The sequence below is a fragment of the Scyliorhinus canicula genome, chromosome 7, assembly GCF_902713615.1.
Source record: "Scyliorhinus canicula chromosome 7, sScyCan1.1, whole genome shotgun sequence".
Classification (NCBI taxonomy): domain Eukaryota; kingdom Metazoa; phylum Chordata; class Chondrichthyes; order Carcharhiniformes; family Scyliorhinidae; genus Scyliorhinus; species Scyliorhinus canicula.
The window spans coordinates 144,964,713-144,982,100 of NC_052152.1; the positions used below are offsets into that span (position 1 = coordinate 144,964,713).

The 17,388-nt window shown below is 52.5% G+C and overlaps 1 protein-coding gene across 1 annotated transcript in view; it reads right to left on the reverse strand.

Annotated features, from left to right (window-relative positions):
- Nucleotides 1-533: 533 nt before the first annotated feature.
- LOC119969438 (protein-glutamine gamma-glutamyltransferase 2-like) overlaps nt 534-17,388 on the reverse strand; it is an 85,422-nt gene continuing 68,567 nt past the window's right edge. The window contains exons 12-13 of the mRNA XM_038803073.1: nt 9,795-9,931; nt 534-1,872 (exon numbers count right to left, since the gene is read on the reverse strand). Of these exons, the coding sequence (XP_038659001.1) occupies nt 1,719-1,872; nt 9,795-9,931 (291 nt within the window). The 3' untranslated portion in view covers nt 534-1,718. The remainder of the gene's footprint in view (nt 1,873-9,794; nt 9,932-17,388) is intronic.

The following is a 17,388-nucleotide window of genomic DNA, read 5'->3' on the forward strand; positions in this document are numbered from 1 at the left end:
ATGTACATGTAAATAAATACTGTAAATAACTGTGACATGTAACAAGGCAAAACACTGTACCACCAACGGGTGTCACGATAATCTCAACCTCTACCACTGTATAACGCAAGACCACCACCCCTGCCGGACTCTTTTTTTTAAACAAGGGGTGAATGAGGTAGTCGGTATTAGGGGTATTACGGTACCCAGGTTGAGGCTGTAAGACCATTGATGTGGGAGGTACCTGAGACAGCAAGATCATTGGTGAAGCCTGCCTGCTGGTTCCGCCCAGTAAGGTGGAGTATAAGAGTCTGTGTTTCGCCAGCTGCTACATTCTGTACCTGCGTTGCTCGGGGAGACATCTGGTCCAATAAAGCCTTCAATTGTCATCCAATCTCGCTTCTGGAGTCATTGATCGAGCATCAAGGGGGTAGTGTGCGGGAGTGGGCCTGGGCAAGGTGCTCTTTCAGAGGGTCAGTGCAGTCTCGAATGGCCTTCTTCTGCCCAATTCTAACAGTTTTGGTTGAAGAAAACCACAGTACACCAGCCAATGCTTTGCAACATATTTTATTGGTGAGATAGCAAGTACAATGCATTATATCATTCTATAAAGGTTTGATGCTGATGAAGGCAAAAGAAAAACTGATACATTAAGTTGTGCAAGCAATAGGGATTGTAAAGAGCCATTAGCAGCCTGGCTTCATTTCAATCAGACAGGCTACTACAATTAAAATGGCAAATCTGATAACTTGAAAATTCTTTACTTTGATTGCCATCCACTCTAAAGAATCACACTGTTCAGTTCATGAAGCTGACTCAAATGTAAGTCACAAATTGGCATTTGTACAATTTCTTTGCAAATTAAAATCTGCAGGATCTTTTATATCGATGTGAAAGGACAAACAGGACTGGAGTTAAGTGCCTCATGCAAAATAGAGCACCTCCAACAGTACCACACTCCCCATGTACTGCACTTTATAACTCAGGTTGCTGGAGTGAGCCTTAAATCCACAACTTCTGATTCAGAGTTAAGGCTGCCACCACTGAGCTAAGTCCAGTACCTTGATTCAGCGGTTCCATTATTAGTTTGTTAATGGGATGGATTCTCTGGTTCCCCCACCCACGTATTCCTTGGAAGCGCGCCATTCGCTGCCAGCAGGATCTTCTCTTTCCGCCACTTGTCAATGGGACTTCCCGGCGAAGATATCGCACGCTGCCGGGAAATCCGTGGGTGCTGGTTGAGGGGAAAAGAGAATCCTAATGGCTGAAGAATTCTGACCAATATATTTCATGTGATTGATGACATTAATTGATCCAATCTCCGGTTGCTTTCTAACCTACATGCATAGATTTACGAATCAAATACCATCCAATGACTGTTTCATGCTACCCACATAAAAGGAATCTTGTCTGTATTGGGTTGTGGTGGACCATTAATGCGACGAGATGACATAATTTCAGGTCATTTGGAATTTGATTAAATGCAATTGTAAAGAGTGGAAACAGAGCAAGTGCAAATATGGAAAGTGTATGGAACATTTATGTCCTTAGATTATTATGAAGCAAAATGGAACAGTGGTTTATTTAATCAGTGAAATGCTAAATTTATCATCAAAAGCTTTGAAGGAACAGGGGAATGCAGAACTAAAATCTCGATTGTAAATCTGTGCACTTTCCCCTTCTCTTCTGACAAGCACTGGTTCCAATGCACCACTTCTTGAAGATGGCTGACAGGTCCATTATCTTTTCATTGGTTTGACATACATGTTTAGGAAACCCTTCACACCCTTCAGTCTGCTAGAATCAAAATGCGCGGTCAGTTTTCTCGGGCCTGATTTCTGAGGGGTAAAATGTACCCTCAACCTCACGTCCTGACCTGGTGCAATCTTTTGCCTGAAAGAAACAGAGAGGGGAGTTACCAGATATCTTTATTCAGTGAATTAAATGTGTGGCATCCATTATTGAGCCGGTAATCGTTCAAATTCAACTTGTGCCAGACAAATAGAAAATCCACCAGCCAACCACTTTGGTGTGCTCAGTATTCTGCTTCGTGTCATTGGGGCTGTATCAGCAAGACGTGAGCTGCATCACCCGTCTGCATTCTCAGGCAAACTAGGTGTGAAAATTAATTGTGACCGAGATATCCTGAGAATGCATTTTAAAATAAAACCCTGCTGCCACCATTGTAACCTGTCCCGATGCTCTGTCTGATGGGGTTGGGCTGATCCAGACTGGCTGGGCAACCCTGTCGGAGGACCATGCATCCCCCCCTTCCTCCCCCCTCCCCCCCGACACCCCAACCGTCCCTAGCACCCCCCACCCGAGGGTTGAGTGCGACCTTGAGATGGAATGGCCAGTTTGCATGCAGGGATCATCCTGATGGAAGGTGGCACTGTGGGCAGGAGTCAGACAATGGTCATATGATGCGGAGCACCAGAGCTCATCGCAGAGTGGGTTGTCATCATCCTCCATCCCATGGACCAGATCCAATGTTACTTCCCCCAGCCCGTAGCACTGCAGGCATGTACAACAGAGGGGTCTGCAAGCGGGTGGTTTGGTGTTGTGGGAAGTGAGGAGTGTGGGTTTTGGATGCGGTGTCCGTGCCCCTAGTTATCCCCCTCCCTTCCACACCCCCTCCTAGTCGGTGAACCTGGAGGCGATCAGAGTATCCCTTGCATGTTGGCTGAGTGTTCCTTGGTTGCATGCTTGCAGATCAAGATAATAATAATAATCACTTACTGTCACAAGTAGGCTTCAAATGAAGTTACTGTGAAAAGCCCCTAGTTGCCACATTCCGGCGCCTGTTCGGGGAGGTTGGTACGGGAATTGAACCGTGCTGCTGGCCTGCCTTGGTCCGCTTTCAAAGCCAGCAATTTTTTTTTAGATATAAATATGTGAATGTGTCTGTCTAATATGACTGACTGAGGAACACAGAACAGAACAAACAAAACAAATGCTCTGAGGCTTGCATCTGATCCTCGTCGACCACCGGAGAGGTGGTGGAGGGGACGACAGTGTCTTGACAGGCGAGTGGGAGGCACGACTGGTGGCCTCATGGTTCGAGGTGTCTGGAGGTGGCAATTTGACATGTGGAAATGGAGGGGAAAGTGATTGTGGGCAAGCAACTTTTCTCAGTGTCCATGGATTCCCTCGAACAATGGAGCCATCAGCCATGGGCAAAATTCTCCGACCCCCTCGAAGGGTCGGAGAATCGCCCGGGGCCGGCGAATTTCCCGCCCCCGCCGGGGCCGGAATTCTCCGTCACCCGGGAATTGCCGGGAGCGGGAATCACGCCGCGCCGATCAGCGAGCCCCCTGCGGCGATTCTCCGGCCCGCGATAGGCTGAAGTCCCGCCGCTGAGAGGCCAATCCCGCCGCCGTGGTTTCAACCACCTCTGGTGGCGGCGGTATTGGCGGCGGGAGGGGACCCACGGGAGTGGATCCTGGGGGGGCGCGGGGCGATCGGACCCCGGGGGGTGCCCCCACGGTGGCCTGGCCTGCAATCGGGGCCCACCGATCGGCGGACGGGCCAGTGCCGTGGGGGCACTCTTTTTCTTCCGCCGCCGCCACGGCCTCCACCATGGCGGAGGCAGAAGAGAACCCCCCTACCGTGCATGCGCCGGTGTTGACGTCAGCAGCAGCTGACGCACCAGCGCATGCGCGAACCGGCGAAGGCCTTTCGGCCAGCCTTGACGCTGGCTGGCGGGCGTCAAAGGCCATTGGCACTGGTTTTGGCGGCAGTCGGTGTGGCGCCAACCACTCTGGCACGGGCCTAGCCCCCAAAGGTGCGGAGAATTCCGCACCTTTGGGGAGGCCCGATGCCGGAGTGGTTGGCGCCACTCCGCTATGCCGGGACCCCCCGCCCCGCCAGGTAGGGGAGAATCCCGGCCCATATGCATGACATAGGATCTGGGCGTGGCCTGTCTAACAACGACAGCCAGAGAAGACCACCCACCATACCTTATCTTGATCCTGACCGTGTCTGCCCTGTGCGTCGTAGCCCTGCTCTAGCTGTCACGAAGCTGCTGCATCGCCTGCAGCACCGGGAGCTGATCAATGTTGGGCAGGTGTATGGCTGAAAGCATCATCCGCAGGTCCCTGTTCATCAAGAGTTGAGCTAGCGACATGCCAGTGGACAAGGGAGTCGCCCGGCACAAGTAGTGCAAGGTGTATGTCGGAAGCGGAGTCCGAGGCCTTGCGGATGAGCTGCTTAATGATGTGCACCTCTTTTTCAACTTTGCCATTGGACTGCGGATAGTGCGGACTGGAGGTGACATGCCTGAAATTGTAGCTCTTGGCAAACGTGGACCATTCGCGACTGTGGAAGCACGGGCCATTGTCGCTCATGACGGTATTCGGGATGCCATGCCGTGAGAATGTCTCTTTCCACGCTTTGCTGGTGGTCCGTGAGGTCTGGCAGCTTCAGCACCTCAGGATAGTTTGAAAAGTAATCGATAATTAAGATGTAGTCGCGACCATTCGCGTGGAATAGGTCAATACCAACCTTGGACTGCGGAGAGATCTCGGTCATGTAGTTGGAGCGTATCCTTGCTCTACACTGTTTGGAACCTCTGACAGGTTTATCAGTTCAGGACCATGTCCGTGATGTCCTGGTTGATGCCAGGCCAGTTGACAGCTTGCCCGGCCCTGCGTCTGCACTTTTCTACGCCTAGGTGTCCCTCATGAATCTGCCGCAGCACCATGCTCTGGAGAAATAGCGGGATGACTATCCTGTCCAGCTTGAGCAGGATGCCTTCGCTCAGCGTCAGGTCATCCTTGACATTGGCGAATTGATGGCATTGCCCTTTCTGACAGCCAAAGCTGAGGTTGTGGATGACTCACTGCAACAGGGGGTCTTTGCCCGTCTCTTCTCGGATGAGAACGATCTTCTCATCTGTTGCTGAGAGAGTGCTTGCACACAGTTGTACCTGCAATTCAATGTGCTGGATGATCTCCAGTGATTCACTGGGTGCGTTGACGGGGCGGGACAATGCATCGGCGATGATGAGCTCCTTGCCAGATGTGTACACGAAATTGAAATCATACCTCCAGAGTTTGAGCAGAATTCTCTGTAAACGAGGCGTAATGTTGTTCAGGGTCTTTTGGATGATGTGGACCAGAGGCCTATGATCTGTCTCAACAGTAAATGTTGGCAAGTCGTAGACATAATCATGAAATTTGAGGATGCTGGTGAGAGGGCCGAAACACTCCTTCTCAATCTGCGCATATCTGATCTCAGTGGGTGTCATAACCCATGACATGTATGCTACTGTTACCCAGGATGATGTGTCGTCTCTTTGAAGCAACACCACCCCAATGCCATCCTGACTCACATCTGTGGATATCTTGGTCTCTTGGTCTGGTTCAAAGAATGCAAGGATGGGTGCAGTGGTGAATTTGGCTTTCAGCACCTCCCACTCTGTTCTGTGCTCCGCCTTCCACTCAAAGGCGGTTGATTTTTTTCACCAAGTTGCGTAGGGCTGTGGTGTGTGTGACCAAATTCGGGACGAACTTGCCAAGGAAATTGACCATTCCCAGGAAGTATAGTACTGCCTTCTTGTCCTCGGGGACTTTCATGCCTCGATGGCTTTAATTTCGTCTGCGTCCGGGTGTACACCGAGTCGCGAAATCTGATCGCCCAGGAACTTCAGCGTGGATGTCCCAAAACAGCACTTGGATCTGTTTAGCTTGAGGCCATGTTCATGTATGCGTCGGAATACTTTCTTGAGTCGCGACACATGTTCCTCTGGGGTTGTGGACCAGATTATGATAACGTCAACGTAGACACGAACCCCTTCTATTCCCTCCATCATCTGTTCCATGATGCGATGGAAAATCTCTGATGCTGAGATGATGCCAAATGGCATTCGGTTGTAGCAGAATCTGCCAAAAGGCGTGTTGAAGGTGCAAAGCCTTCTGTTGGATTCTTCAAGTTGCATTTGCCCAAATTTGCGTGTGTTCCATCTCACTCGTGATTTCTTCCCTCTTCGGGATGGGGTAAGTTTCCCGGATAATTTTCTTTTAGATCCTTGGGGTCAATGCAGATACATTGGTCCCCCAAAGGCTTCTTTACGCACACCATCAAGCTGCCGCAGTTGGTTTAGTGGAGATGATGCCTTTTTGTTGTAGACTCGTGAGCTCTGCCTTCAGGTGCTCTCTTAGTAGAGTAGGGACTCGTCGTGGTGCGTGGACCACTGGCTTGGCATCAGGCTGCAGTAGAATCTTGTACTCATACGGCAGTCTGCCCAACCCACTAAATACATCTGGGTACTGGGTTAGGATGTCATCGATGCTGGCCTGAAGATCCGAATGAGAGGCGTCTTGGTATAGACCCTTTGAATGAGGTTCAGTTGCTTGCAGGCGTGTGCACCAAGCAGGGACGCCCTGTCTGGTTTAACAATCTCGAAATGTAAGCTTGCTTGAGTGTGTCGGCTGGACACCTGCAGATGGCAGGACCCCAGTGCCTTGATAGCGTTTCCATTCTAGTCCAGGAGTTTGCAGGCAGCTGGAATGATTGTGGGGGACTTCTTGATTCTCTTGAAGTCCACCTGCAAAATCAGGTTGGCGGAGGCATCTGTGTCCAGTTTGAACTGGATGGGGCAGTGGTTGACCTTCATCACTGCATGCCATTCATCCTCAGAATCTACGGCCAGGATTGATTGGACTCGCGATGTGTCCGGTGTGACATATTCGCACTTCGTAATAATGCCCACTTGGTAAGTGTTGTCCAGGTATTCATCATCTGGATCCGTAGCACTGCCTGGATCAGAGTCATGCATTCGGTGTTGCACACTTCTGATGCGCTGTTGTCGGTATTGGGAGCACTGGCTCCTAACTGGTGGTGCAGATCTGCACATGGCTGCATAGTGTTTTGCATTTCCCACAATTTAAACAGCGTTCGCCTCTTGCAGGGCAGTTTTTTAAAAAATAGGCAGTGCCACAGTTCGCACACGTCATGACGTGGGTTCTCGGAGGTCTGCACCTGCACAGTGCGGTTTTTGGCCGTTTTGTGTTCCCAATCGCATTGCGCATGCATCGGGGCCCGGGAAGAGCGCGTGAAATGGCCACTTTCATCAATGTGGAGGTGCGGCATCCGGGAGATGGCCTGAACACTCTCCACTTCGTGGGAGGCTTGTTTTTTTCACTTTCTGCAGTTTTGTACTGCGAATAGTGATTTTTGGAGTGCTGATGCACAGTACACGTTTCAATCGCGACTGGCAGGGTCATGTGCTTGATTTTCAACAATTGCTCTCGCAGAGGATCAGAGTGGACTCCAAAAATGATTTGGTCTCTGAACATGGAGTCAGTGATATCATCGAAGTTGCAGGATTGCGCTCGCAGTATAAGGTTAGTTAGATAGGAGGTGCAGGATTAGTCTAAGGTTAGTTAGATAGGAGGTGCAGGATTAGACTTTACTTTGCATCCTCTGCTTGAAGATGTAGCGCTCGAAGATTTTGTTGGTGTCCACCTCACAGTGGCTGTCGAATTTGTCCAGGATGGTTTGCTACTTAATTTTCTCCTGCCCTTCGGAAAAGTGAAAGGAGTTGAAGATCTCTCTTGCATGGTCACTCGCAGTGGTGAGTAGAAGAGCTATCTTCCGCGCATCAGTTGCGCCATTGAGGTCAGAAATTTCCACATATAGTTGAAATTTCTGCTTGAATGATCACCAGTTGGAACTAAGGTTGCCGATGGTCCTGAGCTGATGAGGAGCCTGAATCTTGCCCATTGTGCCTGTATGCAGTAGCTGGTTCTCACGGATCTTGCTGAGTTGAACTACATAGATTGAACAGTCACTCCTGGTATCATGTTGTGTTATGCTGCTTCGGATAACACAGGCTGCTACTTGATGCAGTCTTAACTAAAAGATGCTCCAGAATCTGAAATGAGTTCAACATGTTTATTGACTCCAGACTCTGAAATTAGTTCAACGTGTTTGTTGAACTATTAGCAGTTCTCAAATGAGTTCGACTCTCTGCTAAGCTAACTGTAGTAACTCAGTCTAACTGTACCAGCTTGCTCTAAGCCACCTTCTAGGGTGTGATGCTGCTGATCAACCCTGTCTAACTCTCTTGATGTCTGTCTGTGGAAAGAGGCAGGGTGTGACTGCCTCATCCCTTTTGTAGTGTTTATGTTATGCCTCCTTGTGGTGATGCCACCTCTGAGTGTCCTGACTGTCCATTGGTTGTGTCCTATTCTGAGTGTTCATTGGTTGCATTTTTGAATATCATGACAGTGCCTACTCCCTTGCTCAACCAGGTTCCGTGGGCTACAGCATAGTGGCCCTGATTGGCACTGCGGCTCCCTCCCCCCAGCGCCCACCATCCCATCCCCTCACCCCTGCCCCGTCGGTGTCTGGCACTGTGGTGGCCCCTGGTCCCAGCGCCCATCACTGATGTCAGGGGTTCCATTGGCTGGCACTGCCCTCACTGTAGGCTCCCTGGTGTGGCCCTGGGTGGTCCGACAGTGGGTTGCAGACGGTTGAGCGTGGATTTTGGGGCCGGGGTGGGGCGTGCTGTGGCGGAGGGGTGGGGTGCGGGGGTGGGAGGTGGGGAGTTGTGGGGGGTATACAGACACATAGAACCAAGGGCCGTGGTGGGCGGTCTGTGGGTGCGCAGCAATGTGGCTGCCGGAATGTCGGTCAATGCCTGGGCCCGACCCAATGGGTGGGCACCCCGGCTGCTCAGTCTGTTCCTCCACCTCCCCTGGCCTTGACATGAGCCCCCCCACCAAGACAGCACGGCCAGTGTCAAGGACGGCAGACCGCAGTCGCTCCTCTCCATTTTCTACCTCCTCTCTCTCGCTCAATAGCCACATCAGGTTCACAATTTTTGAAACCACAAGTGAACGACACCGTTGTGAACTTGGCCCATCAGCAGTGGTGAATCGCAGAGGCCCCGGAGAATAGGGGGTCAGGCCCCCTAATGATATGCCAATGGTGTATAAAAACCGTGCGGCGAGCGACGCAATTACGCCAATTGTAGGGTGCCGGAGGATCCCGATTTGGTGTCAAACTGGCGCCGACCGCGATTTTGGCGTCGGAGGCTATTCATCGGCCAACACTGAATCCCAACCTTTGCTTTAAATGATAAAAGCAAATTACTGCGGATGCTGGAATCTGAAACGAAAGACAAAATGCTGGAAAATCTCAGCAAGTCTGGCAGCTTCTGTAAGCTTTGGACAAAGATAGCCATGATGTGGAGATGCCGGCGTTGGACTGGGGTGAGCACAGTGAGAAGTCTTACAACACCAGGTTAAAGTCCAACAGGTTTGTTTCAAACACGAGCTTTCGGAGCACGGCTCCTTCTTCAGGTGAATGAAGAGGAGGGCAGTGAGGGCAGTGCCAGCCAATGGAAATTCACCTGAAGAAGGAGCCGTGCTCCGAAAGCTCGTGTTTGAAACAAACCTGTTGGACTTTAACCTGGTGTTGTAAGACTTCTCACTTTGGACAAAGAGTCATCGGACTCGAAATGTTAGCTCCTTTCTCTCCCTACAGTTGCTGCCAGACTTGCTGAGTTTTTCCAGCATTTTCTCTTTCGGTTGCTTTAGATGATATTGGCTGAGCCATGGCCGGGGCTCTGGGGAGAACACCCTTGCTCCTCTTTAATTGTTTTGTGCCCGTGAGAGGGAAGAATAGGTGCTGGTTTAACTTCTAACCCAGGAAACAGCCCTTCCAACAGTGGACTATTCCCAGGGCACTGCACTGAAGTGTCAGCCTATATTATGCGCTCAAATCCATGAATTCGGTTTTAAATCAACAATCTTCCGAATCAGAGGCAAAAATGTTACCAAAAGCTGAAAGCTGCTGGTTCTACTTACGGACAATCAATGGTCTGCTGTTCAGTGAGGCCGGCTCCCTCCAACAGTAATTTACCATCAAACAAACTCTCTTCCATCGGATTGGTGAAGCCAATTTCTGCTGTTATAATTTGATACTGCACTGGCTCTCCCAGGATCTGAAAGAATAATTTATTTTAATTCTTAATGAAGTGAATAAGGGACAGATTTTGTTCTGTCCATGAAGATAGACAATTTTGAAATGTGACTATTACAATCTTCTACAATTAATAAAATAATGGGTGGGATTTTCTGACCCTTTCCACCAGCAGGAACCTCCAGTCCTGCCGAAGTCGATCCCCGTGTTTGTTCCCCGGCGGAGTGACGGACGTAAATGCAAATGACTATTGACGCCAGTGGGATGGGAAGATCCTGCTGACAGATAATGCGGATCTGCCAAATCCACGGGAAACCCACTGCTGCGGGGAGGGCGGGTAGGAAGGAGAGCCCTGGAAAATACCAGCCGATGTTCCTTTCTTTTTGCACACAGGAGCAAACTACAATTACACTCCAGATGTTGCCCTGTCAATTGTTTGCATGCACCGAGTTTTTAAATTTGAGCTCCCTTGATCTTAATTCCTACTCTGTTGGACAATATACAATGTTCCTATTTTAAAGTGGTCCATTATAAGATGTGCCATGGTATTTGATTAAGGGCGATCTAGGTAATATTTGAGATTCAGAGAAAACATGGGATTCCACAATGGATGGAAGGACCACTCTGATGAGGCTGCGTCTCGAGGTTAACACATGGGACAGGGTGGCACGGCTGTGCATGTGCCGTCAACAAGTGCGGCGGCGCCCTCTGACCCCAGAGGACGCCCGCTAGGGGCATCGAAGGCCATAGGATGAGGTACCTCCACCTCAGATGTGCAACCTGGAGAGACATCTAGACATAGCGGTAGAGCTAGGAAGGCCAAGCACATTGAGGACCATTGAGGGCACCGAGGGAGGTGGAGGAGAGGGTCGGGGGGGATGGGTGGGTGGTAGAGTGCGAGGGGGTGGTTTGGAGAGTGGGGCGGAGAGTGGGGAATTGTATGACATATGTGACACATTAAAAACACTTGAGCACAACCATCTCTCTAGCCGCCACCCCCCCCCAGCAACCTTGTGCAGGTGATGATGTGAGTGAGCTCTCAGCAGACAGGCAGTGGTCAGATTATAGCATAGACTGAAGAGCACTGGAACACTGGCACTCAGCTCTCTGTGGGTTTCATTAACCCCCTACCCTCAACAGTGACCCGCTGACGGTACTGACACAGTCCCAGCACCCTGGAGTGATGTGACATGTATCCTGTGAGGGTGGGAAATGGGGGTGGGGGGGGTAGATAATGGGCGAGTGGGTTGATGGGGTGGTGGGAAGAGTGGGGCGGCACCATCGGGAGGGTGGTGATTTGTGTGACACATGTGACACATCAAGAATACTTGAGCAAAGGGCAGCACGGTGGCCTAGTGGTTAGCACAACCGCCTCACGGCGCTGAGGTCCCAGGTTCGATCCCGGCTCTGGGTCACTGTCCGTGTGGAGTTTGCACATTCTCTCCGTGTCTGTGTGGGTTTCGCCCCCACAACCCAAAAATGTGCAGAGTAGGTGGATTGGCCACGCTAAATTGCCCCTTAATTGGAAAAAATAATTGGGTAATCTAAATTTATAAAAATATTTAAAAAAAAAAAAAGAATACTTGAGCACAACCAAGTATGATGCCTCTGTCACTTTCTTCCTCAGTTCGGGCCGACCAGCAAACCCTTAGCCCATCTCTCCAGGCATTTTGGGCAGACTGATGCACCGCTCAGTGACAGCGCAAGTGATCACATGAGCCTCAATGTATGGGCCTCATTGTATCGGGTGTCTGCTTCGCTCTCTGACCTCCCTACTGGCGTCATTATCGAGGTTCTCAGTGGGCAACCCTTTATCCCCGAAGAGCCAGTCGCCCATCCGGGGTGGTCTTCGAAGCGGCCCAGGATGTAACTACGGGAAGGGAGAGGGACGTGAGGAATAACGGGCGCAATTCTCCGCACTCACGACGGTGCGGAGAATAGCGGGGGTCGTAAATTTTTACGGCCACGCTAGTCTGACGCCCTCCCGCTATTCTCCCCCCCACCACGCCCGACTCCCGACATGAATCGCTGCCGCCGTTTTTTTTACGGCGAGCAGCGATTCTCAGCTGGCCGATGGGCCGAAGTCCAAGCCCTTTACGGCCGTTTTTACGAACGGCAAACACACCTGGTCTGGCCATTCGTAAAAACGGCCGTAAAGTACGGATCTTGGCAACCATGGCACCGATTGGCACGGCAGTACCACGGCCGTGCCAAGGGTGCCATGGGCCCGCGATCGGTGGGCACCGATCGCGGGCAGCGGGTCCGATTCCCGCGCACTCTTTGTCCTTCCGCCGCCCCGCTGTATCAATTCGAGGGGCGGCTGAGGGGCATCCCGGCCCGTGCATGCGCGGGTTTCGTGCAAATGCGCGATGACGTCATCCGCGCATGCGCGGGTTGGAGTCTTCCAATCCGCGCATGCGCGGCTGACGTCATGTGACGCGTCAGCCATCGCAAACTCTGGCAAGCGGTCTTAACAAAATTCGTTTCGTTAAGCCCGCGATGCTGGAGTTCACGGCCGCGGTTCCCGGTTCCCGGTCGGGGAGGGGGAGGCTGGCGTCAAACCCGCCCATTTTTGACGCCAGCCTTACGATTTCTCCCTGTTTGGGAGAATCGCGCCCAACATTTTTCAGCTCAGTCTGAGGTTTTTGCACATGGGGTATTGGCATCACTGTCGCCCAAATGGGTGCAGAGCCAGATTCTTTGGTACTGGAAGTTAATAGAAAGGAAAGTGTAGAAGCTCAACACTGTATCCAGTTACCACGGTCTTTGTGTCTCTGTGGAAGGCACAGCTATAATGCAGACAATTATAGCCCTAATTCAACAGAATGGCCGGAGAGACAGTCAAAGTGGCCTTTTTATGTATTTCCCTTAAGTATTCTGTTGGTTTTGTGCCCAAGTTTTAGCAGTGCCAAACCTGAGCAAGCAAAGGACTGGATTCTCCGATTTTGAGACGAAGTGCTGTCACCGGCGTGGAAACAGTGATGATTTACGACAGCAAAAATGGTGCAACAGGTGCACCAATTCAGCAACTCTAAATGGCCTAGCACCATCGCCACATGGAACACAACTGGTTCCAAGAGAAATGGCGCCGGATTCGTTGGGTCCGTGATTTGCTCACATGAGGCTCTTAGACCAGCACTGCGGCATTTCACCATGCCCGAATGAAATGAAAATCGCTTATTGTCACGAGTAGGCTTTAAGTAAGTTACTGTGAAAAGCCCCTAGTTGCCACATTCCGGCGCCTCTCCGGGAGGCTGGTACGGGAATCGAACTGTGCTGCTGGCCTGCTTGGTCTGCTTTAAAAGCCAGCAATTTAGCCCATTGAGCTAAACCAGAAGAGGGCACTGGATGTAGTCGGCAGCTTGGAGGAAAGGGAGGACGCGGAGATCGGCGGCGGGCAAGCGAGACCCTGCTGAGTTGCGGATTCCCATGACACATGTGTGGACACCCACCCCCCCCCCCATTCACCCCCATCACCCTCCGTAACCCCAAATCCCCCTCACCCCCCAACCCGCACCGCTCTCACCTCCCTTACCCCCCTCATCTCATCCCATCGCCCCCCCATCCCTCCCCAATCGCAACCCCCATGCCCCCCCCCCCCCCCCCCGTCCCTCTCCCTAACCATACATGCCGGCTTGTGTCGTACAGGGCCTGCTGGAGATGGGGCCGGTCAATCCGGAGACCACCACCCCCAGCCAGTGCCAGGGCCAGTGCTCCCCGGATGGCAGAGCACTGATGGAGAGAGCAGCTTAAACACCAGCCCTCTGTCCGAGACTCAGGACACCCCGGAGCTCGGATTGGAAGTGGTCACAGACTTTGTGTCACAGCTGTCTCCTTCACCCTCCACCATCTCAGAGACTAGCACCTCAGTTGGGCACATTAGTGAAGAGGCTCCTGGGACACTATCTGATTCACACCACACATCGCATCCGGTACAGTAGATAGAGGTAGGAGCAGCTGGGAGGCCGGATGGTTAGAAGGCAGGCCAGCCCCAGGAACCAGCTGCCACCCAGACGGGTCCCAGACTCCTGGAACATTCAGTCCCAGCCACAGTGGAAGTGCAGTCAGACAGCCAGGGACTTCAAGAGGGGATGACGGCCGGCTTCCAGCACCTGCAGGTGCAGGTGGAGGAGATCAATCATGTGCAGGAGCAGAGGGTGATGCCGGTCATGTGTGCCACCCAGGCCGACACCGTATGGGTGGCATCCGCGATGGAGGCACTGGGGATGATGGTGTCTGATATGGGTCAGAGTGTGCAAGGCTTGGGTCATCCTGTGCAGGCGGGGGCCGAGACCCATGACAGGCAGCCATGTGCCAGAGTCACCTGGATATCGCAGTGGCGCTCCTCAGCGCATCTCAGTCACAGCAGGCCATGGCTGAAAGGTGTCCCAGACCCAAAAGGGAGGTGGCCCAGTCACTGGCTGATGTGGTATGGTCCTTCAGTGCGGTGGCACAATCCCAGATGGAGATGGTCCACTCCCTTTGCTCCGTGGACGTGAACGTGCAGACCCTGGTCGAGACAAGAGAGGGCCTCCAAGACTGGCAGCGTCAGGGAGCAGGGGGGGGCCTCAGTGGATGGCTCTGCTCGCGCCCGTATCCCATGGAGTAGGTAGTGGAACAGCGCAGCACCTCGGACTCTCCCCTTCCTGTCCATGGTGCAACTGTTGGGCAGCGCGCCAAACAGGGCGGCACCACGCCACCCGGGCCGCCTGAGCAGCAGCCAGGCCCATGGAGGCCGGGTCACCCCAGGAGACGTATGCCAACAGGCACCCTCATTGCAGGGCAGCAGTCACAGCATGCCGCCTCCACTCCTGTTGTACCATCTGGGGAACCACCTGGCGCAGTAATAAGGCCCGTAAGGCCAAAAAGTTAGACACCAATTAAGTTGGCATGGGTGCAGGGCACAGTTTAGTTATAGGGGCTAGGGCACAGAAAGTGTATATTTGTTCACAATAAACACCTGTTAACACTGTTCAAACCTGCCTCGGTCCTCTGCCTGATGGGTGTGGGGGTAGGACGGTCAGTGCTGGCCAGTGGGAGTGGGGGGGTGGGAAACCTGTGCAGGCCACTGGGTGGACCTTGCTCTCCCACCCTCAACCCACTGCCTCGAGCATCCCTAGCACCCCCACCCCAGGGATTCGACGGGACCATGTGATGGACTGGCCAGTTTGGATACAGGGTTCACCCTGGTGGAAAATGCTACTGTGGCCATGAATCAGACTTTGTCATACGATGTGGAGCACGGAGCTGATCGTGGAGAGGGCTGTCATCATCCTCCATCCCATGGACCAGACCCGCTGTCACTGCCAACCGAGTGCCCCAGCTCCTAGTGCCAGAGGTATGTGTCGTGGAGGGGTAGTGCATGCGTGTGGTTTGGTGGTGGTGGGAGGTGAGGGGGTTCGGGTCTGGAATTGTGGTGTCCGTGCCCCTGGCGAACAACCACCCCCCTCCCAGTCGGTGAAACATGAGCTGACGTTCGCGCCGGCCTTGGTGATGGTGTGACTTCTGGATAGGCATCATCAGCCACAATCGCAACAGGCAACCCCTGTCGCCCAGCAGCCAGCCCTGCAGCCGGAGTGAGTGACCCTCAAACATGTCGGGGATCACCGAGTGTGCCAGAATTAATGCGTCCTGCACGCTTCCCGGGTACTAGGCACAGACGTGCATGATGCGCATAGTTGGCCACGTCGGTGCCCCTGGTCCTGTCGCTTGAACCTGCTGCCAGGTGCACCGTTGGCTGGCACTGCCCTCACTGGGGACTGCCGTGGGTGTTGTCCTGTAGCCACCTGGGGTGGCCACTGCCCAACACAAAGTGGAAGATTACAAAGAATGCAGGGAAAATGGACATGTTGCAAAAGCAAGCAGCTTGCAAAAGCGCTTGTGTATTCTGACTGCTGCAGAAACCAGACCGCACTGCGAAAAAAACAAGTTAGCATACTAATGAGGCGATACCCGGTGATTCCCAGGTACAATGGAAACAAGTTAACTCAAATCGCTACAATGAATAGAAGGCCAGACTTCTCGGCGCCAAGAGAAGTTCAAAACAATAAGCCCAAGAACCGCCCAGTTATCGAGGGACTGCCCCGTTATTGGGGAAATTCAAATCAATCGATTGGGAAGAGACCCAATCGATTGCGAGTGTATAGAGGGTCCGCCTAGGTGGGCACGAGACCCTGGGAGAGGTATAAGACAGAGACCCCGACCCCAGCTCTCTCTCTCAGCCAGCCTCTCCTTGACCAGCTCTCTCTGCCGGCCCTCCCAACAAGAACACCTTTGTAGCAGCTCTCGAACTTGACCACAGAGCGGAGAGGCCTGGCCAGCAGCCGCCATCAAGTGTTACACAACGCACGCTACGAGCGTAGACACTCCTGACCCCTTTAGTCCACACCGACTGGAAGCCTGCGGACCCAGGATAAAGCTAGAGGCCGTTGTTCCCTGATCCGGCAGTTCCCTTATCCAGATAAGTATTTGGCCTGTTAGTGGTAGGATTAGCCTAGTCTTGTAGTTTTATATACATAATTAGTAGTAACTGTATGATAATAAACGTGTCTTGTTTGAACTTACTAACTGGTGTATGGAGTTAATGGTCTGAACTTGAACTTGAAACTTGTGACGGTATCTTAACAATACCTGACGACTCTAGAGCTAAGGAATGAAACAGAGCCAAATTGAGTGTAAAGCACACTCACCCAGAACAAGCAACAGTCCTGGGTGGTTCCCCGGTGGGTGGCTGCCGGTTGGGGGGGTGTTTGGGGGTGGGGGCGCTGTGGAGGGGGAGGTGGGGTGTGGGGGTGGGTGCACCCATACAGCCGGTGTCACTGTGTAGAACCAGGAGCCAGGGTCGGTGGTCAGCAAGATGGTCGCCGTAATGGCGGTCGGTGCCTGAGCACCGCCCCAGTACTGTGGGAGTGCATCCCGGCTGCTTGATCTTTTCCCTCCCCTCCCCCCATGCACTCTCCTTCCCCTCCCCCAGCCCTGGCAGAGTGCCCCCACCATGGCCAGCATGGCCGGTGAACGGGCCAGCAGCCACAGTCAATCCACGCCATTTCCTGCCCCCTCACTCTCGCTCAACAGCCAGGATGGCGGGTTCACGATTTTTATAAGCACAAGTGAACCATGCTGTTGGGAACTTGGCCCATTGGTGGCAGTGAATTGCAGAGGCCCAGGAGCATCGGGTATCAGGCCCGCTAATGATATGCCTACTGTATTTTCAGCCCGCGTGGCGAGGGGCACATTTACACATTTTGGGGGTGCAGGAGCATCCCAATTTTGCTTCAAACCGGCGTCTACCGCGATTTCGGAATCGGAAGCTATTCTCCGCCTAATCGCGTTTCACGATTTTTCTGTTGGCAAATGAAGAATTCAGCCCAAAGTATGCCTACTGAAGGCATAAGATCTGCAAACTAACCAATTTTATTTATTTTGTAAACTATCTCAGGCATGGAACGTTGACGCAATGGGATGCTATTGCCAACCAAA